The sequence below is a fragment of the Cebus imitator genome, unplaced genomic scaffold (genome assembly GCF_001604975.1).
Source record: "Cebus imitator isolate Cc_AM_T3 unplaced genomic scaffold, Cebus_imitator-1.0 Scaffold98, whole genome shotgun sequence".
NCBI lineage: Eukaryota > Metazoa > Chordata > Mammalia > Primates > Cebidae > Cebus > Cebus imitator.
This window is the reverse complement of record NW_016107413.1, coordinates 2082881-2109878: the sequence shown is the minus strand read 5'-3', so window position 1 is coordinate 2109878 and position 26998 is coordinate 2082881. Positions and strand designations below refer to the sequence as shown.

Genomic DNA, 26998 nt, shown 5'->3' with positions numbered 1-26998 from the left:
TTTTAAAGACTGGGTTTCACCATGTTGGCCAGGCTGGTCTTGAACTCCCGACCTCAGGTGATCCGCCCACCTTGGCCTCCAAAGTGCTTGGATTACAGGCGTGAGCCACCACGCCCGGCCCAAGATTACATTCTTGATTTGGCTCACAGCTTTAACATTTTTGGTGTATTGAAATGCTGATTTTTGTAAATTGATTTTTTGCCTCCTGAAAGATTACTGAAGTTATCAGTTCCAGAAGCCTTTTGGTGGTATTTTCAAGGTATAGAATCATATAATCAGCAAAGAAAGTTAGTTTGACTTCTTTTTATATTTGAATGCTTTTTCTTTCTTTCTCTTCCCTGATTGCTCCAGCTGGGACTTGTAGTTCTGTTTTGAATAGCAGAGGTGAGAGTGAGCATCATTGCTTTGTTCCAGTTCTCAATGGCAATGCTTCCGGTTTTTGTCCATTCAGTATAGTGTTGGCTGTGGGTTTGTCATAGATGGCTCTTATTATTTTGAGGTATGTTTCTCTGAAGCCTAGTTTCTGGAGGGTTTTTTTAATCATGAAGAGATAATTGGATTTTATCAAAAGCCTTTTCTGCATCTATTGATATGATCATATGGTTTTTGTTTTTAATTATGTTTAGTATGTTTATGTAGTGAATCACACTTACTGGTTTCTGTATGTTGAACCAATATTGCACCCCAGGAATGAAGCCTACATGATCGTGGTGAATTAATTTTTCAAGGTGATGCTAGATTCAGTTTGCTATTTTTGCTGAGGATTTTTGTGTCTGTGTTCATCAGGGATATTGGCCTGTAGTTTCTCTTTTCATTATGTCTTTGTCAGGTTTTGATATCAAAGTAATGCTGGCTTTGTAGAAATCTCTAATTTTTTTTTTTTTTAAGAATACATTTAGTAGAATTGGTACCAGCTCTTTTTTATGTCTGGTAGAATTCAGCTGCAAATCCATCTGGTCTGGGGCTTTTCTTAGAAAATATTTTTTTTTAACTGATTCTATTTTGGAACTCAATACTGGTCTGTTCAGAGTTTCAATTTCTTCCTGATTCAATCTTAGGCAATTGTGTATTTCCTGGAACTTAACCATTTCCTCTAGATTTCCTAAATTGTGTGCATAGAGATTTCATAATAGTCCCAGAGGACCTTTCGTATTATTGTGGGAATGGTTGCAATGTCATCTTTGTCATTTCTGACTGTGTTTATTTAGATCTTCTTTTTTCTTTGTTACTATAGCTAACAGTCTACCAATCCTGTTTTATACTTTCAAAAAACAATTTTTTTGAAAAGATAAAAAAATTGTTTTGTTTTTCGTTGATTCTTTGTGTGGATTTTGGGGTCTCAATTTCACTCAGTTAGGCTCTGCTTTTAGTTCTTTCTTTTCTTCAGCTAGCTTTGGGGTTAATTTGTTGTTTTTCCTGTTCCTCTAGGTGTAATGTTAGATAGTTAATTTGAGATCTTTCTAACTTTTTGAGGTAGGTGTTTAGTGCTGTAAAATTTCCTCTTAACACTGCTTTGGCTACATCCCAGAGATTCTGGCATGTTGTGTCTTTATTTTCATTTCAAATAATTTTAAAATTTGTCATTTACCCAAAAGCATTCAAGAGCAAGTTGTTTAATTTCCATGTAGTCATGTGGTATTGAGAGATCTTCTTGGTATTGATTTCTATTTTTATTCCACTGTGATCTGAGAGTATGGTTAGTATGATTTTGACTTTTGAATTTATTGAGACTTGCTTTATAGTTGACCATGTGGTTGATCTTGGAGTATGTTCCATGCCCACATGAGAAAAATCTATATTCTTTGATTGATGGGTGAATTACTCTGTAGATATCTGGTAGGTATAATTGGTCAAATGTTGAATTTAAGTCCAGAATTTGTTAGTTTTCTGCCCTGATGACCTGTCCAGCGCTCTCAGTGTGGTGCTGAAGTCTCCCAATATTATTCTGTGTCTAAGTCTTTTTGTAGGTCTAGAAATACTTGTTTTATGAACCTAGATGCTCAAATATTGGGATGATGGGTATGTAAATATTTATGATAGTTCAGTCTTCTTGTCAACGTGAACCCTTTGCCATTATGTAGTGCCCTTCTTTGTTCTTTTTTTTTTTTTAACTGTAGTTGGTTTAATGTCTTTTATCTGGTATAAAAATAGCAACCTCTGTTCTTTTTTGTTTTCTGTTTGTGTGATAGATCTTTCTCCAACCTTTTACTTTGAGCCTGTGGGTGTCATCATGTGTGAAATGGGTATCTTGAAGATAGCAGATGGATGAGTCTTTTTTTTTTTTTTTTAATCCGACTTGCCACTCTGTGAGGTTTTTTTATTTTTGTTTTTGAGACAGAGTGTTGCTCTGTCACTCAGGCAGTAACATGATCTTGGCTCACTGCAATCTCTGCCTCCTGGGTTCAAGAGATTCTCCTGCCTCAGCCTCCTAAGTAGCTGAGATTACAGGCATGTACCACCACACTCAGATAATTTTTGTATTTCTAGTAGAGATGGGGTTTCACCATGTTGGCCAGGCTGGTCTCAAACCCCCAACCTCAGGTGATCTGTCTGCCTCCCAAAGTGCTGAGATTACGTGTGAACCACTGCTCTTGGCCTTGCTCTGTGGACTTTTAAGTGGGGTGTTTAGACCAATTACATTCTAGGTTAGTATTGTTATGTGTGGTTTTGATCCTATCGTAAAGCTGCTAGCAGGTTGCTTTGTAGTTTCTACTGTGTGGTTGCTTAATAGGTCTGTGAGCTATGTACTTAAATGTGTTTTTGGTAGCATGTATTGTTCTTTGACTTCCATGTTTAGGTCTCCTGTAAGGCTGGTATAGTGGTAAATAATTCCCTTAGTGCTTACTTGTCTGGAAAAGATTTTATTTCTCTTTCGCTTATGAGGCTTAGCTTGGCAGGATATATTATTATTATTACTATTATTGAGATAGAATCTCATCCTGTTGCCCAGGCTGCAGTGCAGTGGCATGATCTTGGCTTACTGCAACCTCTGCCTCTCTGGTTCATGCAATTCTCATGCCTTAGCCTTATAAGAAACTGGGATTATAGAAGTGCACCACCATGTCTGGCTAATTTTTGTATTTTTAGTAGAAATGGGGTTTAACCATGTTAGTCAGGATGGTCTCGAACTCTGGTGGTCTCATGTGATCTGCCAGCCTCAGCCTCCCAAAATGCTGGGATTATGGGCATTAGTCACTGCATCCAGCCATTTTATGTATGTATGTATGTATTTATTTATTTATGAGACAAGAGTCTCACTCTGTCACCTAGGCTGGAGTGCAGTGGTGCGTTCTCGTCTCTCTGCAACCTCTGCCACCTGGGTTCAAGCGATTCTCGTGCCTCAGCCTCTCAAATAGCTGGAATTACAGGCACCTGCCACTGCGCCTGGCTAAGTTTTGTATTTTTAGTAGAGACGGGGTTTCACCATGTTGGCCAGGCTGGTCTTGATCTCCTGACCTAGTGATCCACCAGCCTTGGCCTCCCAAAGTGCTGGGATTACAGGTGGGAGCCACCGTGCCTGGCCCAGCCATATTATTTTTAACTACACAATTTTGCTCCATTTTTAGGGTACTGTTAGGAAACTATCATTTTTTTCCTTGTTGAATTGTAATGCATACAATTTACTCCCTAGGCAAGTAGGGAAAAATACCAGTAAAGCACTGCAAATGAGAATTGGGAGCAGCAAGCTCATTCTTAGGTGGTCCTCAATGTGGGATCATCAAAAGAAAGGAAGTAAACGTTTTTGCAGCCAGGCACAGCAGCTGACGCCTGTAATCCCAGCACTTTGCGAGGCTGAGGTGGGCACATCACTAAGCCAAAGAGTTCGAGACCAGCCTGGCCAACATTGTGAAACCTGACTACTAAAAATACAAAAATTAGGCCAGGTGTGGTGGTACATGCTTGTAATCCCAGCTACTAGAGAGGCTGAGATGGGAGGATCGCTGGAATCCAGAAGGTTAAGGTTGCAGTGAGCCAAGATAGCACCACTGCACTCCACCCTGGGTGATGGAGCAAGACTCTGTTTCAAAAAAAAAACAAACAAACCAAAACCAAAAACATTTCTGAGACTGCTTTTCAGGGCTGGCCAAATATATTCCTATATGTTGTCTCAGTCTTGTACTATCATTAAATGTTATTAATGTAATCAGTTTTTATTATTCCATATAACTTTAACTAATAAGCTTCTTTTTTGCATTTTTGTTAGAAAAATTTATATTTCCCATTTCCAAAAGCTGTTTGCATTTCCAAGCATACAACTTCTCTGTTGATCTTCTTTGACCATTCATTAAATGGATTTTGGGTACAGACCTATCTCTATTTAAATCTTTATATATTTTTGGCTGGGATCTGTGGCTCATGCCTGTAATCCCAGCACTTTGGGAGGCCAAGGCGAGTGGATCATCTGAGGTCAGGAGTTCAAGACCAGCCTGACCAATGTGATGAAACCCTGTCTCTATTAAAAATACAAAAATTAGCTGGGCATGGTGGCGCTTGCTTATACTCACACCTACTCTGGAGGCTGAAGCAGGGGAATCGCTTGAACCTGGGAGGCAGAGGTTACAGTGAGATGAGATTGTGCCACTGCATTCCAGCCTGAGCAACAAGATTGAAACTCTGTCTCAGAAAAAAAAAAAAAAACTTTATACATTTTTGAATTTTCAGAACTTGGTTAGCAAGTTCTGATTTTTTTTTTTTTTTTTTTTCTTAGAGATGGAGTTTTTCCTTGCGGGCCAGGCTGGTCTCTTGAACTCCTGATCTCAGGTGATCCGCCCACCTTGGCCTCCCAAAGTGCTGGGATTACAGGCATGAGCCACCGCACCCAGCCGCAAGTTCTGATTCTTTAAGTGTATTTTGAAATTAGTCCAGTAAAATTTCTTTTGATGATCAGTTCTGTGAATTCTGACAAATACAGAGTATGTCAATCACAATCAGAAGATCCTCTCCACTACCACCAAATTTCTCCCTGCTGCCTCTGTATATTCCCACATCCCCCCACACCTATCCTTAACCTCTAGTAACCACCATTTGCTTTTTTAAATTTTTATTTATTTATTTATTTATTTTTTAAAGATGGGGTTTCACCATGATGGCCAGGCTGGTCTTGAATTCCTGATCTCAGGTGATCCACCTACCTCAGCTTCCCAAAGTGCTAGGATTACAGGTGTGAGCCACCACGCCTGGCCATCATTTGCTTTCTGATCCTATAGTTTTGCCTTTTGCAAAATGTTATCCAAATGGAATGTAACAATATACAGTATAGCCTTTTGAGTCTGGCTTCTTTCAGTTAGCATAATACACTTGAGTTTTATCCATGCTGTTCATCAATAGTTTATTTCTTTTCGTTGTTATTATGCCATTATATGGATGTACCTGAGTTTATCCATTCACCCAGTGAAGGACATTTGGGTTGTTTCTAGTTTAATTACGAAAAAATTAAAGATGTAGTCTATGAACATTTGCATATGAATTATGTGAATATAAGTTTTAGTTGCTTGGATAAATAACTGGGAGTAGAATGCTGTGTCCTATAGTAGACACATATATGTAGCTTACAAGAAACTAAACTGTTTTCCCAAATGGTTGTTCCATTTTGCATTCCTATTAGCCATGTATGAGTTCCAGTTGCTCCAAATCCTTTCTTTTGCTTTGCTTTTTTTTTTTTTTTTTAATAGAGATGTGGTTTCACCATATTGGGTCAGGCTGGTCTTGAACTCCTGACCTTGCGATCCGCCCGCCTCGGCCTCCCAAAGTGCTGGGATTACAGGCGTGAGCCACTGTGCCTGGCCTGCTTTGCTTTTGATGTTTGTTGGTGTACATTTAAAAAGGATTTTATTCACCTATCCCTCAAACTCATTTAAGAAATATCCGTGAATGTGCTCTGACACTAAAATATACTGGTTTGCTTTTTCCCTCGCAATATTAATGTTATTTTAATTTTTGCCCATATAAAATTTATTGGATACACAGTATGAGAATGGTGCCAAGCTATTTCTTTTCTATGCAGATATTCACTTAACAGGATGCTGTGGATTATCCTAAATTTGCCCATTTCTCAAATATTGTCATTCTTTTGCTTGCTTCTCACTGTGCTCTCTTCCTAGGTGGCTTTAAATCTATTTGTGGAGTTTCTTTTTGTTTGTTTGTTTGTTTGAGATGGAGTCCTACTTTGTTGCCAGGTTGGAGTACAGTGGTATAATCTTGGCTCACTGCAACCTCCGACTCCCTGGTTCAAGCAATTCTCCTGCCTCAGCCTCCCGAGTAGCTGGGGTTACAGGCACACACCACCATGCCCAGCTAATTTCTGTATTCTTAGTAGAGATGGGGTTTCACCATGTTGGCCAGGATGGTTTCAATCTCCTGACCTCGTGATCCGCCTGCCTCAGCCTTCCAAAGTGCTGGGATTACAGGGGTAAGCCACCGCACCCGGCCTATTTGTGGAGTTTCAGTTGTCATCTCCTGAGAGCCTTTTGAACTTCAGGCCTGGGAATCCTGTTGTCTATTGACCATCTCCATCTGTGGGTCCCTGGGGAGCCAGGAACTCAATACACTTCTTCAAAACTTTCTCCCATTCCCTATTTTAGGCAGTATATGGTACCATTTTCCCAGATGTCCAGGACAGAAAGAGGATAATTATTCATTACTCCTAACTCTTCATTATTTCCCATATCTAAAAGGTCAATGGGTTTTGTCAAAATATTATTTTCTCCTCATTGCCATTATCTTAGCTTATGTCCAGATTGTGCTACATCTTCTTTCTCAGAACCACCTCTTTGAGCCCTTCTGGACATTGGCCCAAGTTATCTTTCAACACACACATCTGAGCTAATCAAGTCCTAAGGGCTCCAATGGCTCCTCATTAACAGGAAACCCAACACCCTTCAAGACTTGATTCTTTTTTTTTTTTAACCACTCCACCTAACTCTCCTTTATCTGAGGAATGTCTGAATTCAGAAGCCAGACTTCCAGATACTGAATACTGACACTCCAACTTACTAGTTTTTGATCTTACGCAAATAACATAGCCTCTCTGTATACAACTGTGTTCAAAGGTACACAATACACAAAAATGAAAACATTTATATCACTGTTAGAACTCTGGTTCCTAAGCTTTTAAATATAGAAAACAAGTATTATTTTATGTTTTTTTTTTGAGACGGAGTTTCACTCATGTTACCCAGGCTGGAGTGCAATGGCGCGATCTCAGCTCACCGCAACCTCCGCCTCCTGGGTTCAGGCAATTCTCCTGCCTCAGACTCCTGAGTAGCCGGGATTACAGGCACGCACCACCATGCCCAGCTAATTTTTTGTATTTTTAGTAGAGACGGGGTTTCACCATGTTGACCAGGATGGTCTCGATCTCTTGACCTCGTGATCCACCCGCCTCGGCCTCCCAAAGTGCTGGGATTACAGGCTTGAGCCACCGCGCCCGGCCTATTTTATGTTTTTATTATAACTATACATCATGTATCTGATTTACTTATACTCTGGAGTTTGGCTGCCTAGGTATGAATCTGGGCTCCACAACCATTAGCTTTGGAAAGTAATTTAACCCTACTTCCATTTTCTTATCTGTAAAATGGGAGTAGTAAGATCTGCCTCATAGTGATTGTTGTCAGGAATAAATGAATGAATATCCCTAAAAGTGCTTCAAATATCAATAGTGTAGTAAGCATCATTTAAAGTATTAGCTATTATTAAAATTTAAATAATGGGGACATAAGTTTCTAATTTCCCACCCATGTGGGTGCCCTTCCAATGAATCCTGAACAACCTGGTGATTCCTTTTATCACAGAAATTAGCACAATGTATTGAAACTGTTTTTCTCAACTATTTGTTAAGGTCTAAAAGATATTCCTTTGCCTTAAATACTTTGGCCTCTAAGATCCCCAAGAGCTTGATGCTTCTGCTTTAGGGCCTTTTCAGTCTGCCTATGCCTCCCTCTCCAAATATCATATATAACACTGAGGCTTTCTCATATGCTTATGAATACAAACATTAAATGAGAATCATACCATCATAGATAGATTTTTGGTGAGAAAATATTTTCTTGCATGCACTCAAGCCTATCTATATCTATCTCCTTTGATCTCTCTCTCTATCCGTCTATTCTCACGCACACTCAGGGCTATCCTTGCATGCACTCAAGCCTATCTTGTCTATCTTCTAATCCTTGCATGCATGCAAGCCTGTCTGTGTATCTATTTATTTATATATCTATCTGAGTCAAAGGCTTGCTCGCTCTGTCTATGTATCTATCATCTATCATCTATCTATCTATCTATCTGAAGTCAGAGGCTTGCTCAGTCACCCAGCCTGGAGTACAGTGGTGTAATCATAGCTCACTGCAACCACAAACCCCTGGGCCCAAGATACTCACCCACTTCAGCCTCCTGAGTAGCTAGGACTACAGGGGTACACCACCGCTCCTGGCTAATTTATTTTTTATTTTTGTAGAGATGAGATCTTGCTATGTTACCCAGGCTGGTCTGGTCTTGAACTCCTGGCCTCAAGTGATTCTCCCACCTTGGCCTTCCAAAGTGCTGGGATTACAGTGTGAGTTACCATGCCCAGCCTCAAGTCAATTTAGTGTCTTGATCAGTTTTCTACACAGTGCAGCAAAAACAAATTATGCTTTGACTGAAATTATTTTCACTGGGAGCATCATTTTCTATGTTAAAGATAAAGCAACAAATTGATTCCCAATATATTTTTTGCACACGTGAATTCTTTTAGAGGGTTGAGCAAGGTGGCTCACACCTGTAATCCCGGCACTTTGGGAGGCCGAGGCAGGTGGATCACCTGAGGTTAGGAGTTCAAGGCCAGCCTGGCTAACATGGTGAAACCCTGTCTCTACTAAAAATACAAAAATTAGCTGGGCATGGTGGCACACGTCTGTAATTCCAGCTACTCAGGAGGCTGAGGCAGGAGAATCACTTGCACCAGGGAGGCAGAGGTTGCAGTGAGCCGAGATTGGACCACTACACTCCAGCTGGAGTGACTGAAGACTCCGGCTCAATAAATAAAGAAATAAAATCTTTTAGAGTTTTTACCACTGATTTCGCAGGATCAAATAAAAAAATCTAAATCTGGCCGGGCGCGGTGGCTCATGCCTGTAATCCCAGCACTTTGGGAGGCCGAGGCGGGTGGATCACGAGGTCAAGAGATCGAGACCATCCTGGTCAACATGGTGAAACCCCATCTCTACTAAAAATACAAAAAAATTAGCTTGGCATGGTGGTGCGTGCCTGTAATCCCAGCTACTCAGGAGGCTGAGGCAGGAGAACTGCCTGAACCCAGGAGGCGGAGGTTGTGGTGAGCCGAGATCGCGCCATTGCACTCCAGCCTGGGTAACAAGAGCGAAACTGTCTCCAAAAAAAAAAAAAAAAAAACTTTTATTGATGCAATTCTTCTATTAAATTTGGTCAATAACTGGAAAGTTTTACTTTGTTGAGTATTTCTATCAAGTCTAATTTTTCTAGGGTCAATTTTGGCAACTTTTTCCTGAATTTTTTTTGTCCATCATTGGATAAAATTTGGCAATTTAAAATCTTGTGATTCTTCAGTAAGTTTTCTCTAATACATTTATCATGTGCAGTATTAGCTATTCTGGTTTTATTTGTACAATGAAAATGTATTTGTTGTGATTTAGATAAACAATTACTTGAATTTGCATCACAGCTGAAAATGAGTATTGTAAATCCCCTCATCGGTTCTCCAGATCTGTCTTTTGGGGTCAAAACATCTCACCTCATTTCTCTTCTAGCTGTACTGTCTTCACATAACTAATTCCTATTCAAATGTCAGATGCCAACTTAAGCATCATTTGCTCAGGAAAGACTCTTCTGATGCCTACTAGATCAAGGGTCCCTGTTATGCTGAGATTTTTTCGTGTATCACAATAGAGTTATAATTATATATTTCTATGAGAATTTATTGTCTGCCTCAGACTTTGTTCCCTGAAAGGAATTTTGTTTTCCTTACCACTGAGTCCCTGGCACATAAAAGGCACTCAAATTTACTGAAAGAATGATGAAAGGAAAATGGCATCTTATCTTGATCCCTAGTGCACATACAATGCCTGATCAATGCTAGGCATTCATTAAAAGCTGTTTGGATTTCCCTATTTTTATTTCTGGATTGTTATGGTCTGAAAGATAATGATCAGTTTTTTTCTCAATATTAATTTTTAAAGTTGAATCTTTAATGCTATATATTTTTAAGCCTTTAATAGCTATGCTACTCTAATATTCTCCTATTCCTTTCTTATTAGGGCTGCTATACTGTACATCTCCAGGAAGATAAACTATTCCACAGAGCAGGAGGTTCTTTGTATCACTGCATCCTCACCTCTCTCTGTGAAAGGAAACACAGTCAGCTATCTCCTAAAGTTGCTTATCATTGCAGTTCTAATCCCTAGTTGTATATCATAAGTATACAGGATACTTTAAGGACAGAAATGCTTGGGCCTCACCCTAAAATTATTGAATCAGAAAGAACTGAATTTCCCCACATGACTGAGGAGTAAGGAAACACTGGGAATATAGGATGAGTGTGGGAGAAGTAGTTAGACAATAATCTTGATAAGTAGCTTAACAACAGTGTACCTTGGTTTCAATACTAAAAAATTTGAAATTTAGTTCTACATATAGTGGTAACTATTAAAGATGTTCACAATGTAATGAAATAATCAGACTGACAAGAAAGCTTAACTTGGCATCAGTGTGGCAGATAGGCAAGAAGGGTATGAAGCCTGAGTCAGGGGTAGGAAGTTATTACAAGCTAAGGAATGGATGGTAAGGACTTAAACTAGGCTGCAGTACAAGCAGGGAGGAAGGAAATGAGAAAGGACTCATAAAACATTGGATAGGACTTTGATCAACAAAATACGTAAGCTGGGTAAAGGCTGAACACCATAAAACGTTATTTCCAGGCTAAGCAAATGAATCTAGTTTGATGATGTCATTAACCAAATAGGGAATATACTGGAAGGACAGAATGGAACAAATAGAGGAAATCAATTGTTTCTAGCTATGATTCAACTGAAGTTCTTTGCAGGCCCTTCAGATGGACCTACAACAAGAAGAACTTGGAAATTAAGATTTGGAGTTCAGAAAAGAAGTTGAAGCCAAAATCTTAGGTTTGGGAGTCAACAGGGTATTTGGTAACACTTGAGGACATTAGAATGAGGGAAACTGAACAGGGAATTGTTCATGTAGAATCAAAAGTACCTAGCACAAAATTAAAGATAAACCAGACTTTCTTGTTAACTTTACTTAACCATACAATCTTAATAAGGCTTACACATAGCACCATTAAAAATAAGCAGAAGTTAATGTGAAGAACAGTAATATAAAAATTATCTGCAAACTGTAGGACAACTTTAAATATGACTATTATATCTCTGAAATTATTTAGAATCCATTAGTCTATTCGTTTGGAAAGACTATTGTTTATAGCTTATAAACAGCACATTCATCAAGTTGGCTTCTCATCTATATCAATACTTCGATAAACGAAACAATCAGATATTTGGCGACTTACTTCCTACGAAGTCGAGTCAATATACATAAACTATTAAGTCAACTCATAAGAAATAGAGCCATGTATTTAAGAAATGCAACTTCTAATATCAAGAGATTATCACTTAAAATGTGTCTATGTATGTGTGTACTTGTGTGACAGGCAGTTTTGTAAAACTTCTCAACTTTAATAATCGAAATACCTGATTGGTCTGGAATTATTTTAACAGCAAAAAAGCAAAAAACAAAACCAAACTTAAGTTCACAGGGCCATGCTACTTCCAGAGGGTGAATGCCCTTGTTTAGAGTGAGTCTCTGAAATCTTCATTTTTAAGAAGTACCTAGGTAATTATGTTGCAACAGGTTCAGGAAACTATATTTTAAGAAACATTGCCATATATTGGATTTACATTTTAACTAAGACTGTTTAAAAAATGTTGAGAAATGTATAGACTGCAGAAAACTGTTTTAAATAACAGTGTTATATGGTTCAAGTAGAAAATACATTTTCTTTATTCAAATCATGTTGACATTCAGTGTATTTTGAAATATACATGAAGTTATACCAAAGCTACATTTTAATCGCATCACATTCCACTCCAAATTCTTTACCATTTACCAAAAATAACTTTTTATAAAGCTTACTATTTTGTCTAATATTATACAGACTATCAATCTATAATTTTTGTGTTTATCTCTTAGAATAGCTTATGAGCATATTATATAAAACTAATTGGTATATTACACACCAAACATAAGTACAGATTCTGTACAATGTAATTATGTACATATATATTACAAGAGACTAAATGCCTTGTTGAAAGTAATTTTTTTTTTTTTTGAGATGGAGTCTTGCTCTGTCATCCAGGCTGAAGTGCAGTGACTCTGCCTCCTGGGTTTAAGCGATTCTCCTGCCTCAGCCTCCCGAGCAGCTGGGATTACACACACCTGCCATCATGCCCAGCTAAGTTTTGTATTTTTGTAGAGATGGGGTTTCACCATGTTGGCCTGGCTGGTCTTGAACTCCTCCTGTCAGGTGATCCACCTGCCTCGGCCTCCCACAGTGCTAGGATTATAGGAGTGAGCCACTACGCCTGGCGAAAAGTAATATTTTAAGAAATCTTTCATGGAAAAAAACTCTGCATTATAAACTGTGGTAGCTTGAGTAACAGTTACTTTTCTTTCATGAATTTCTTTCAGTGGGCATTAACTGTCCATTTAGCTTCATTAACAGTTTTACCACAAGACCAGCCTACAAAGTAAAAGATGACAACAATAAATATAAAACATGTAAAAATGTTTAAAGGACATACATGACACTGGGCAGTTCCCTATCTATTTGAAAGGGAACTTATCAGGAGACAGCTTGTTAAGAAAGAGTATAGAGGGGATATTTACTCAGGCTTTTGAATGGACTTAAGAAGCGATCTGCTAGATACAGCTAGGGGGCACAGGTAAGTCAAGAAGAGGGAAGAACTACCTAATACTTTGATAGAAGAAATAGGTAATACTGACCAGAATTAAAAGATATGGCACAAGAAAGTATTTGTTATAAAAGTGAAATAAACTATTCAGATAAGTTTCTGACTTTCCTTGCTTAGAATGCCTGCCTTTTTTCCTTGGCCTTAAATATTTTAATTTCATGGAATAGTACAGATTTTCCTTGAAGTTAAATGGATGTCTCTTTTAAAAAAAGAAGTAACTTTCCTAACTCAGTAGTTCATTGTTAGAAGTCCAACATAAATAATACGTACCTGTTTTGTATGTACTATAAAGCTCATTTTATTTTCCATGCTATGGATCTGAAAACAAGTATCAGCATCTCCCAATTGCCACATAAAACAACCATACTTAAGACTGATGAGTAAAGCCTGCAACATAATTGGAAATCATTATATTGAAATATATATTAAAAACATCACCTATTTTCTCTTACTATCTACATTTACATAGTCTGGTTTAAATATAATTGTTCAGAATTTTTTTTTTTGTTTTTTTTTTTTTTTGAGACGGAGTTTCGCTCTTGTTACCCAGGCTGGAGTGCAATGGCGCGATCTCGGCTCACCGCAACCTCCGCCCCCCGGGTTCAGGCAATTCTCCTGCCTCAGCCTCCTGAGTAACTGGGACTACAGACACGCGCCACCATGCCCAGCTAATTTTTTGTAGTTTTAGTAGAGACGGGGTTTCACCATGTTGACCAGGATAGTCTCGATCTCTTGACCTGGTGATCCACCCGCCTTGGCCTCCCAAAGTGCTGGGATTACAGGCTTGAGCCACCGCGCCTGGCAGTGGGCAAAATATTTTTAACAGAAAATGAGGATGGGTGTAGTGGCTAACACCTGAAATCCCAGCACTTTGGGAGGCCAAGGTAAGAGGATCACCTTGTAGAGATAAGGTCTTACTTTGGTGCTCACACCAGGAGTTTGAGACCAGCCTGGGCAACAAAGTGAGGTATCTCTACAAATGATAAAAAAAAATTAGCTGGGTGTGGTGGCATATGCCTGTAGTCCCAACTACTTGGGGAGCTGAGGCAGGAGGATCGCCTGAGCCCAGGAGTTTGCAGCTGCAGTGAGCTATGATGGTGTCACTGCCCTCCAGCCTGGGCAACAGAGTGAGACTATGTCCTAAGGGGAGAAGAAAAGAAACAAAGAAAGAAAAGGAAAACGATAAGCAAATGACCCAAAAGCAGGGTGACTATAAGAGAATAGTCCCAACCTTTTTGGTACCAGGGACTGGTTTCATGGAAGACAGTTTTTCCACAGACAGGGGTGTAGGGAATGGTTTTGGGATCATTCAAGTGCATTTCATTTATTTTGCACTTTATTTCTATTACTATTACATTATAATATGTAATAAAATAATTACACAGCTCACCATAATGTAAAATCATTGGGAGCCCTGAGATTGTTTTCCTGCAACTAGATGGTCCCATCTGGGGGTGACAGGAGACAGTGACAGATCATCAGGCATTACATTCTCTTAAGGGGCATGCAACCTAGCTAGATCCCTTGCATGTGCAATTCACAAGAGGGTTCATGCTCCTATGAGGATCTAATGCTGCTGCTGATCTGACAGGAAGCAGAGCTCAGACGGTGCTCAGATGGTAATGCGAGTGATAGGGAGTGGCTGTAAATACAGATGAAGCTTCACTTGCTGCTCATCTCCTGCTGTGTGGCCCTGTTCCTCACAGGCCATGGACCAGTGCCAGTCCATGGCCTTGGGGTTGCAGACCCCTGCTATAACAGGCTTCAAGAAATTAAGTTCTAGGTCAATTACTGAAATCAGACCGTATTCCACCCTATGTCCCTAGATATTTTATCTCCATTCACATGTATATCTATCAAAGTAACCGCTGCCCTTAAAGATGACCCTGAAAATTAATATAAAATGACTAAACTATGACTGGGATATTTCAGGAAGTTATGTGATTATAAAGACCTATAAAAACATATAAAAATGAGGAAAATAAAAATTGAGTTTAAAATGAAATTTCCTAATCTAAATCCCTTTTAAAAATGCATAAGCTTCATTATTACTTTAACTGATTTGGTCTATTCTTAACAAATTTTAATTAACAAATTACAAAGCAGGTGGATCACTTGAGGTCAGAAGTTTGAGACCAGCCCGGCAAACATGATGAAACTCTGTCTCTACTAAAAATACAAAAATTAGGCAGGCATGGTGATCCATGCTTATAATTCCAGCTACTTGAAAGGCTAAGGCAGGAGGATTGCTTGATCCTGGGAGGCAGAGATTGTAGTGAGCCAAGATCATGCCACTGCACTCCAGCCTGGGTGACAGAGCAAGACTGTTTGTACCAAACCAAACTGAATTCGATTTTAATTAGCTTCCTATTATAAACTAAAAAGCTGTTCATCCCATTTAAATGTGTTAAATATGCTAAAAATTAATTGATAAACCTATATTTTACAATGACTTACAGTTAGAAAAAGGAGCACCATACTCTAACTTCTAAGTGAATAGCTCTAAAGTGGGACTGAAAAGGGTCTGACCCACCTACTGCTGCTGTCACCTGTTTCAGTGCCAGGAGGTAAACCCGCCTGCCTGTCACCAGCACCCACAAACACCAGAGGTGGGCTTGGAGAGAAGCCTGCCCTGTCTACCACTGCCACTGGCACAAACTGTCTATGGGCCTCAGGACAAGCCTGCCCTGCCCACTGCCACTGTCAACCATGCCTAAGCATGCCATCGAAGGGCCTGAGGACTGATTCAACTAGCATGCTGCTGCCATTGCCTGCACACACCATCAGAGGGCCTGAGGACAGGCCTGTACTGCCTGCCGTTGATGCCTGCGCATGTCATCTGGAGCTTGAGGATTGTTCTGCTTTGCCTATGCCTGCTGGTGACCAGCACAATCTAGGGGCCTGAGGAAAGGCATGCCCTGCGTACTGGTACAACCACTGGTGCCTGAGCACTGGCCTGCCTGCAGTCACAGTCCCCAGAAAAGCCTCACTACAGCCTTCATTAACAACCACAGTCTAAGCCACTGAGGGACTCAGAGACACCATTAATGCTCAAAAAGCTGAAGAAATCATAGGGAGACCATACTACTGCACTGACCCAGAATCAAAGCCAAAGAACTCTATCCAACCAACACTATAGCTACTACATCTATAGGAAAAAGTCTTTCCCTACAAAAGCCAACGCATAAAATAGGAAGAAGTGACATCAGACATGTAGATATAAACATAAGGATACAAAAAACATTGAAAAGCAAGAAAACATGACACCTTCAAAGGAAAACAGTAATTCTTCAGTAATATATCCTCCCACAAAATTCTGAAATGCCTAAAAATCAAAATAATGACATTAAAGAAACTCAGTGTGATATAAGATATATATCATAACAAAAGTATATAATCCTGGAATGGAAGAACTCAATAAATGAAATAAAAAAATACAACTGAGAGCTTCAACAACAGACTAACTCAAGCAGAATAAAGAATAAAAAGGAAGGTATCTTAAAATAACCCAAGCAGACAAAAAAAAAAAAAAAAAAAAAAAAAAAAAAAAGGAAAAAGAAATAAGTAAATGAAAAAGAATGAAGAAAGCCAGTGTGATATGTGGGGCACCATAAAGTGACCAAATAGTTGAATTCTGAGATTTTAGAAGGAAAGAAAACCTACTCAATAAAATAATAGCCGAAAACTCCCCAAGTCTTGTAAGAAATGTAGACATCAAGATACAGGAAGCTCAAGTATACCCAAACAGAGCTGACCTAAAAAGGTCTTTCCCAAGGCATGTTATAATTAAACTGTCAAAACTCAAAGACAAAAAGATAATTCTAAAAACCATGAGAAATGCACCATGTCACATATAAGGACACTGCCATCAAACAAACAACAAATTTCTCAGAAGAAACTACAGGCCAGAAGAGACTGGGATGATACATTTAAAATGCTAAAAGTTTAAAAAAAAAAAAAAAAAAAACGGTTTTATATGAGGTTGGTGCAAAAGTAATTGCAGTTTTTGCCATTGTTATTAGATCTAAAGGGAAAGACAGACTCCAATACAATAATAGTTGGGGAATTCAACATCCCCATCTCAACACTGAATGGATCAAAAGAAATTAACAAAGAAACACTAGATTTAAACTACACTTTAGACTAAATGGATCTAACAGATGGGCGCAGTGGTTCACACCTGTAATCCCAGCACTTTGGGAGGCCACGGCAGGTGGATCACCTGAGGCCAGGAGTTTGAGACCAGCCTGGGCAACATGGCTAAACCCTGTCTCTACTAAAAATATAAAAATTAGCCAGGCATGGTGGTGCCTGCCAGTAATCCCAGCTATTCAGGAGGCTAAGGCAGAAGAATTGCTTGAACCCAGGAGGCAGAGGTTTTACAGTGAGCTGAGATTGCTCACTATACCTCCAGCCTAAGCGACAGAGTAGCACTCTGTCTCAAAAAAATAAAACAAAATAAAAAATAAACAAATGGATCTAACAGACATTTGCAAAACATTTCATCCATCAGCTGCAGAACACACATTCTCCAAAACACATTCTCTAGGATACACCATCAGTTAGTTAGGCCACAAAACAAATCCCAGTAAATTTTGTAAAAGTATCTTCTCAGATCACAATGAAATAAAACTATAAATCAACAACAAAATAAATTCTGGGAACTATACAAATAAATGGAAATTAAACAACATGCTCCTGAAGGACCACTGGGTCAATTAAAAAATTGAGAATAAAAAAATTTCTCAAATGCAATGAAAATAAAAACACCATATAGCCAGACCTAAGGGATATAGCAAAAGCAGTGTAAGAGCAAAGTTTATTGCAATAAACATTTATGGCAAAAAAGTAGGAATATCTCAAACACTTAGCGATGCACCTCAAGGAACTAGAAAAGCAAGAAAAAACCAAACCTGAAATTAGCAGAAGGAAAGAAATAAGATCAGACCAGAACTAAAAGAAAGACTAAAAAAAAAAAAATTACAAAGGATCAACAAAATGAAAAGTTGGTTCTTCAGAAAGATAAAATGAATAAACTGTTAGGTAGGCTAACCAAGAGAAAAAGAAGATCTAAAAAAACAAAATCATAATGATAAAAGAGACATTATAACTGAGACCACAGAAATAACAAAGGATCACTAGAGACTATTAGGATCAATGATACACTAACAAATTGGAAAACCTAGAGGAAAAAGATAAATTTCTAGATAGAGACAACCTACCAATATTATACCAGGAAAAAAAAGGAAACCTCAACAGACAAATTCTCAGTGACGAGGTTGAATCAGGAACAAAAAGTCTTTCAACAAACAAAAACCAGATGACTTCACTGCTAAATTCTACCAAACCTATAATGAAGAACTAATAACAATTCTTCTCAAACTAGCCCAAAAAACTGAAGAGAAGGGAATTCTTCCTCACTCATTCAACGAGGCCAGCATCGCTCTAATAACAAAACCAGACAAGGACACAACAAAAAAAGAAAACAAGAGGCCAACAGTCCTGATAAACATAGATGCAAAAATCCTCCACAAAATACTACCAAACTGTGTTCAACAACACATCAAAAAGATAATACACCATGATCAAATGGGATTTATGCCTGGGAGGCAAGGATGATTCCACATTTGCAAATTAATAAATGTGATACAATCAATAGAATGACGGACAAAAACCATATAATAGTTTCAGTAAGTGCAGAAAAAGAACTTCATGAAGTTCAATATCCTATTGTGATGGGAAAAAACACTCTCAGTGAATTAGGCATAGAAAGAACATATATCAACCAATAAAACCCACATATGACAAACCCACAGCTAACATCATACTGAAAGGGGAAAAGCTGAAGGTCTTTCTTATAAAAACTAGAATAAAACCAGGATACCCCACTTTCAACCACTCTTAACATAGTACCGGAAGTGCTAGAAAGAGCAATCAGGAAACAGAAAGATGTAAAAGGCATACAAATTGGTAAACAGGAAGTCGAACTGTCTCTCTCTGCAGATGACATTATCTTATATTCAGAAAGACCTAGACTCTACCAAAAAACTCATAGAATAAAACAAATTCAATAAAGTTGCAGGACACTAAATTGACATACAAAAATAAGTAGCATTTCTATACACCAATAATGAACCAGCTGAAAAATAAATCAAGAAAGCAATCTCATTTACCATAGTTACTAAAAAAATTAAATACCTGAGAATGAATCTAAGGAAATGAAAGACCTCTGTAACAAAAACTACAAAACTTTGATGAAATAATTTGAAGAGGACACAAAAATTTGGAAAGATATCCATGCTTATGGATTGGATGAGTTAGTATCGTTAAAACAGCATTATGGGCCAGGGTGGTGGCTCATGCCTATAATCCCAGCATGTTGGGAGGCTGAGGAGGGTGGATCACCCGAGGTCAGGAGTTCAAGACCAGCCTGGCCAACAGGGTGAAACCCCTTCTCTACTAAAAATACAAAAATTAGCCGGACATGGTGGCAGGTACCTGTAATCCCAGCTACTCAGGAGGCTGAGGCAGGAGAATCACTTGAACTCAGGAGGCAGAGGTTGAAATGAGCAGAGATCGTGCTACTGCACTCTAGCCTAGGCAACAGAGACTCTGTCTCAAAAATAAATAAATAAAAAATAAAACAGCAATATTACCCAAAGCAATCAACTAATTCAATGCAGTCTCTATTGAGATACAAATGACATGCTTTACAAAAATGAAAAGAATCCTAAAATTCATTTGGAATAACAAAAGATTCCAAATAGCCAAAGCAATTGTGAGAAAAAAAAGAACAAAGCTGGAGGCATCACACTACCTAACTTCAAAAAGATTTACACAAACCTACAGTAACCAAAACAGCATGGTACTATTTGAAATACAGATCCCAATAGATCAGAGAACCCAGAAATAAATCCATGTATATATAGCCAACTCATTTTCAACAAAGGTGCCAAGAGCAAACATTGGTGAAAAACACCCTGTTTGATAAATGATACTGGAAAAATTGGATACCCACATGTAGAAGAATGAAACTAGATTCCATCTCTCACCATATGCAGAAATCAAGTCAATATGGATAAAAATCCTAAATGTAAGACCCGAACCTATAAAACTAGTAGAAGAGCTTTTGGACACTGGTCTAGGCAAAGATTTTATGGTTAAGCCTTTAAAAGCATAGGCAAAAAAACCCAAAAGCAGACAAACGGGCTTAAACTATTAAGCTTCTGCACAGCTAATGTAACAATCAACCACAGAGTGAAGAGACAATTTGGTGAATGGGAGAAAATATTTTCAAACTTTTCATTAGACAAGGGAATAATATCCAAAATATACAAGGAACTAAATTCAACATCAAAAAAACATACCCCATTAAAAAGTGGGCAATGATTGGAAAAGACATTTCTCAAAAGAAGACATACTAATAGCCAAGAAGTATATTAAAAAATGCTCCCCATGGGTAATCATCAGGGAAATGCAAGTCAAAATCATAATGATATTTCATCCCACCCCAGTTAGCATGCCTATTATCAAAATGACAAATAAATAAATAAATAACAAATGCTGGTGAGGTTGCAGAGAAAAGGGAATTTTTATATGGAGTTACTAGGAATATAAACTAGTAGAGCCATTATGGAAAACAGTACAGAGGTTTCTCAAAAAACTAAAAATAGAACTACCATATGAACCAGCAATCTTACTACTGAGTATTCTTGAAAAGGAAAATAAATCACTATTTCAAAGGGATCCTGCATCTCCATGTTAACTGCAGCACTATTCACAATAGCAAAGATATTCAACCTAAGTGTCTACCAACAGATGAATGGATGAAGAAAGTATGGTATATATGCACAATGAAATATTATTCAGCCACAAAAAAGACTAAAATCCTGTCATTTGCAACAACATGAATGGAACTGGGAGTCATTTTGTTAAGTGACATAAGCCAGATACAGAAGGTCAAATATCCTATGTTCTCATATATGTGAGTTAACTGAGTTGATGTCAAGGAGGTAGAGAGTAGAATGATGATTACCAGAGCTGGGAAGGGGTAGGGGAGGGAGGGATAAGGAGAGGTCAGTTAATGGGTACAAACATATAGTTATATAGAACGAATAAGTTGTGGTGTTTCATAGTACAGTAGGATGACTATAGTTAATAATTTATTGTATATTTCAAAATAGGTAGAAGAGGTAAGTTGAAATGTTCCCAATACAAAGAAATGATAAATATTTGGGTGATGAAAATCCTTTTTTTTTAGGGACGGGGTTTCTCCTTATTGGTCAGGCTGTTCTCGAACTCCTGACCTCAAGTGATCCACCCGCCTCGGCCTCCCAAAGTGCTGGAATTATAGGCGTGAGCCACTGCACATGGCCGAGGTAATGAAAATCCTAATTACCCTGATTTGATCATTATATATTTTATGCATGTATCAAAATATGACCTGTATCTCATAAATATGGACAACTACTATGCACCAATTTAAAAAATGGGTGGGGCCCAGTGGTTCATGCTTATAATCCCAGCACTTTGGTAAAGTGAGGCAGGAGCATCACTTGAGACCAGGAGTTTGAGACCAAACAGAGCAACATAACAACACCCCATTTCTAAAAAAAAAAAAATAAAAATAAAAAAAATTAGCTAGGCATGGTAGTATGGGCCTGTAGTCCCCGCTACTCAGGAGACCAAGGCAGGAGGATTGCTCGAGTCCATGAGTTCGAAGCTGCAGTGAGCTGTGATTGCACCACTGAACCCCAGCCTGGGAACAGAGTGAGACTCTGTCTCACAAAATAAATACATAAATAATGACATTTCAAAATATAAAAAACAAAAAACAATAAAGAAGCTCTGAACTATTGCAGTGGATATTCAATCTCTTCCACACTTCATCCTGATCCCCAAAAGGTTATTGTACTAATTCTAATTTTTCAAAGTGAAGGCTTTGTGTCACATAGAATATTTTTTTTTTTCAATCTGTCTTTTTCAATTAACCTAACAAATGTTTTAAACAGGCAACATAATCACACAACTAAAACTTTTAAGTTGCAAAATGGCATTGTTATGGACTGAATGTTTGTGCTCTGCCTCCCAAAATTGGTATGTTGAAATCCTAACCCCCAATGTGATGGTATTGGGAGGCAGAGCCTTTGAGAAGTAATTATGACATAATTTATGAGAGCAGGGCTCTCATGAATGGGATTCGTGCCTTCATAAAAGGGACCTCGGCCACGCGTGGTGGCTCATGCCTGTAATCCAAACACTTTGAAGGCCAAGGTGGGCGGATCACCTGAGGTCGGGAGTTCAAGACCAGCCTGACCAACATGGTGAAACCCCGTCTTAAAAAAAAAAAAAAAAAAAAATATATATATATATATATATATATAAATAAAAGGGACCTCAAGAGAACTAGCTCATTCTTTCTGCCATATGAAGCTACGAGGAGATGTCAACAGTCTCCAACCCAGTAAAACACTCTCACTAGAATCCAACCCTGCTAGCACTCTGATCTCAGGCTTCCCATTTCCAGAACTGTGAGAAATAAACTTCTGTTGTTCATAATAAGCTTATCAGTCTATAGGACTTTGTTATAGTAGCCTGAACTAGATAGGTATGTAGTGAAAAGTTTCTCTCTTAACTTTTGTTCCTAGTAATCTGGTTCCCTTCTCTAAAGGCTTCAAGAAATATTTTATGCATACATAAGCAATATGTATTTATGTAAAGATCATCCTCATTTCCTCCCATTTTAATTACAATAGTAGGTAGCACATTACATATTGTTCAGCACCTTGCTTTTTCACTAAATATATTTTGCAGATCATTCAACACAAAAATCCTCTTTATTCTTTTTTATGGATGAAGGGTATTCCAATGCAGAAATGTAATATAATACTATTAACCGCAGGGCCGGGCGTGGTGGCTCACGCCTGTAATCTCAGCACTTTGGGAGGCCAAGGCTGGCGGATCACCTGAGGTCAGGAGTTCGAGACCAGCCTGGCCAACATGGTGAAACCCCATCTTAAAAGAAAATAATAATAATAATAATAATATTAACCCCTTACTGACAGTGATTTGGTTTCCCACCCTCATCTTATGTAATGAATGAGTTGCAATAAACAGTCTTGTATATATGGCATTTCTAAATTCTTCATGTAAGTTGGTACTGTTGTTTTAGGTATTATATGACATGATTGGTAAAAAAAAGGGCTGAAAATCTACCTTAGTTTCCATGTTGAGGAGATGAAGTCCTTTTATATTCACGCCTACATACACAGGGATGACTTTATGATTGCTGGGGCTTGCCTTTGTAAATATCTGTCCTGTGAAAAATGCTGCTCCATAAGTAGGAATTTCCCAGCAATTCTGTAAGAACATGCGCTGAAGGTGATGCATTTCTTTACTGACACCTTCACTTGTACTGAGATTCTAAAAACAAAAACAAGGTAAATTAAAAATAAAAGAGATGTGAAAGGAAAATGTACCACTGATAATTCAAATAGGTCAACTAAGCAGTTTCTAAAATCAAGACTGCCCCTAAAGAAAAAAATTATGGCACATTGTATCCGGAGTACTTTTTCTCTTGCAATGGGAATATTAAAAAAATACTGAGGTCTAAAAATATTGTCTATGCTACTGGGTTTTAATTGCTTCCTGGGCATGGATGGTATGTTATTTCAAATTTTTATCTCTGGTCCATACTACAGTATTCATCATGTAGACGGTATTCAGTAAAAGATTATATATTACTAAAAATAAAAATATCTTGCTACTTTCAATTTCAAGCATTGTGAACTAGAAGATACATTTTTAATTTCGGGACTATAAATTTAATGTACCTATGTTTAAATATTAATAACACTAACAGACTTTCAACCAGACTATCAAATGTCTTTTCATTTCTATTAAACAGCTTACCTTGTATTCATGAAGTATGCGATTTGTCCAGTGAGGTGCCTTACTTTTCAGTTTGGTAATAGGTACAATGGATTTTAGATTTTCTTCACTGTAAGCACATATGCCAATATCCTTTAAATAAATCATCTTTAGTAGCTAAAGCAATCATTTTGTTACAAAGGGCTTTCAGTAACAATTTTTAAGCTGAAAAATATTTTGCTGTAAAATATCAGAGAACTCTAAAAATTTTAAGCAAAAAGCCACAAATCTTGTATTTTCAATTTATATAAATGTTTCTTCTTTCAATAACCAGAAAATATTTTTGAAAATTGAAAACTACAGTAACCAAATTCAGATGTGCTTAAAACCTCAGTGTTTTCTCTCAAAGACCGAACATAAAACTAGTATTTATGGTGGGATTTTTAAGTGCATCTGCCTTATAAAATCTTTTTACACTTATTCAAGTCAGGTTTTAGTGAACTTATTTAAGCATAAAGAAACTATAAAGTATATCAAACTACAGTCAAATACATGAAAATTTGGAGAGTATAACTTTAAGAATGATTTATTATAATGTTTTCTTTTCTCATTCTATGTCTTATATAATTCCAAACCAATGTAATGTATAAATAATTTCTAATAACATTTTCAAACTTTCTTGGTTAAACAGAATCTTGAGCATAGCATAAGACCATGCATATAAAATACTTACTTTAGGAAACCTTGCTTGTGTTTTTTACTCTCATAATTTCCATAGACAATTTGCAAAAGCAGGCTTGCCAATGTTATCAGCTTAGCATCAGGAGCTGTATAAAAGCCCTTCAGTAAATTATATCTGGCTTCATCAAAGAGAATAAGAATAGCTAGTGGGTCTTCAATCTTAAAAGAGAAAGTATAATTTGGTTATTAGGCTACAATTTTTTTTTACAAATAAACAACTTAATATGGGAAAGGCAAAAGCTACACATTTGTATATAAAATGAACTGTTACTGCTTTGAGCAGAGGTTGGCAAACAGTTTTTTTTTTTTTTTTTTTTTTTTTGAGACGGAGTTTCGCTCTTGTTACCCAGGCTGGAGTGCAATGGCACGATCTCGGCTCACCGCAACCTCCGCCTCCTGGGTTCAGGCAATTCTCCTGCCTCAGCCTCCTGAGTAGCTGAGATTACAGGCACGCACCACCATGCCCAGCTAATTTTTTGTATTTTCAGTAGAGACGGGGTTTCACCATGTTGATCAGGATGGTCTCGATCTCTTGACCTGGTGATCCACCCGCCTCGGCCTCCCACAGTGCTGGGATTACAGGCTTGAGCCACCGCGCCCGGCCTGGCAAACAGTTTTTTTGTTAAGGCCCAGAGAGTACTATTTTAAGCTTTGTAAACTATGTAATTGCTGTTGCTACTAATCAACTCTAGTACTGTAGCACAAAGGAAGCCACAGGTGATACATCAACAAATGGGTACAACAGTGTTCTCATAAAACTTTATATAGGAATACTGAAATATGAATTTCAAAAAATTTTTATAACATGAAATATTGCTCTTTTGATTTTTTAACCATCAAAACACAAAAAAATTATTAGCTTATGGGGTATATAAAAATTGGCAAAATATGGCAATAGCTACAGTTTGCTAACCTGGTTGTCTAACACTATTATCATCAGTTTATAAATATGGACAATTTTTAGAACAAGTTTACCTAAATTTTGGTGTTACTGAAACATCTTTCTATTAACTATGCTTCATACAATACAGTAGTGGACTTCAAAGAAGATAAAAGGAAGTATCTTAATTTCCAAAGGACAAATGAGACATTTATAAAAAGCGTATTGTAAGACATTTTAAATTCTGACTAAAAAGATTTTGTACTTCAAATATAAATAATATTCAAGAAGAGTAGTTTTTTGTTTTTTGAGACAGAGTCTCACTCTGCCAGCCAGGCTGCAGTACAGTGGCATGAACACAGCCCACTGCAGCCTCAGCCTCTTGGGCTCAAGCTATTTACCTGTCTCAGCCTCCCGAGTAGCTGAGACAAGAGGTATGAACCACCATGCCTGGCTAATTTTTAAATTTTCTGTAGAGAGAATATCTTGGCATGTTGCCTCAGCTGGGCTCAAGCAGTCCTCTCAACTCAGCCTCTCAAAGTGTTGGGATTACAGGTGTTAGCCACTCCGCCTGGCCTAGATGCTTTTTTTTTTTTTTTAAATTTAAAAAACTTTGTTTTAGTTTATCCAATAAGATTAATAAAGATTGAGAAATCCTAGCCTATAGAATATGTTCCTACTTGCACATAGTGACGAATTATAAAGTTTCCGAATGCTTAAAGTATCTCAAAATACAATTCACAATGATCCCAAGTTATGATCGAAATGATTTTTGTAACATTAACTGAAATAAAATACTATTTTTCTTTTTGAGATGAAGTCTCACTCTTGTCACCCAGGCTGGAGTGCAATGGCACGATCTTGGCTCACTGCAACCTCCGCCTCCCAGGTTCAAGCTATTCTCCTGCCTCAGCCTCCCAAGTAGCTGGGATTACAGGCACCTGCTACCATGCCCTGCTAATTTTTGTATTTTTAGTAGAGACGGGTTTCACAGTGTTGGCCAAGCTGGTCTTGAACTCCTGAACTCAGATGATCCGCCTGCCTTGGCCTCCCAAACTGCTGGGATTACAGGCATGAGCCACCATGCCCGGCCAAATACTATTGGCTATTTTTCTATCTTAAAATACTCTACACAATATCAAAACAAAAAAAAAATCTCATGGGGAAAAAAATGAAGGGGACTGTTCTAGATTAAAAGAGACTAACGAGACATCAAAATATAAAGCATGAGCCTTGACTAGATCCTGGGGCTTGGAGGTATAAAAGTATTTTGAAACAATTTGGAAAAATCTGAATTTGAATAAGCTATTGTTATTATGGAAATATTAATTTTATTAGGTTGGAAATTGGTTATTATGGTAGAATAGAGATGTCCTTATTCTTTCTTTTTTTTTTTTTTTTAGACAGTTTTTGTTCTTGTTGCCCAGGTTGGAGTACAATGGCACAATCTCCACTCACTGCAACCTCTACCTCCCATGTGCAAGCAATTCTCCTGCCTCAGCCT

The 26998-nt window shown here is 37.9% G+C and overlaps 1 protein-coding gene and 1 long non-coding RNA gene across 11 annotated transcripts in view; one reads left to right on the top strand and one right to left on the bottom strand.

Annotated features, from left to right (window-relative positions):
* The window catches only part of LOC119472384, a 50191-nt gene extending 37973 nt beyond the window's left edge, over positions 1 to 12218 (top strand). Inside the window, exon 3 of the long non-coding RNA XR_005201528.1 lies at positions 10272 to 12218. This is a non-coding gene — a long non-coding RNA (uncharacterized LOC119472384). The remainder of the gene's footprint in view (positions 1 to 10271) is intronic.
* Positions 11258 to 26998, bottom strand: part of KRIT1 (KRIT1 ankyrin repeat containing) — a 41224-nt gene continuing 25483 nt past the window's right edge. For 9 of the 10 annotated variants that reach the window (XM_037741305.1, XM_037741306.1, XM_037741307.1 and 6 more), the window contains 5 exons: positions 24607 to 24773; positions 23916 to 24003; positions 23220 to 23426; positions 13275 to 13391; positions 11258 to 12772 (listed from right to left, as the gene is read on the bottom strand). In XM_037741305.1, the coding sequence (XP_037597233.1) occupies positions 12704 to 12772; positions 13275 to 13391; positions 23220 to 23426; positions 23916 to 24003; positions 24607 to 24773 (648 nt within the window). In that variant the 3' untranslated portion in view covers positions 11258 to 12703. Of the gene's footprint in view, positions 12773 to 13274; positions 13392 to 14394; positions 14453 to 23219; positions 23427 to 23915; positions 24004 to 24606; positions 24774 to 26998 lie in introns of all 10 variants that reach the window. The other variant, XR_001827546.2, reaches the window with a different exon arrangement.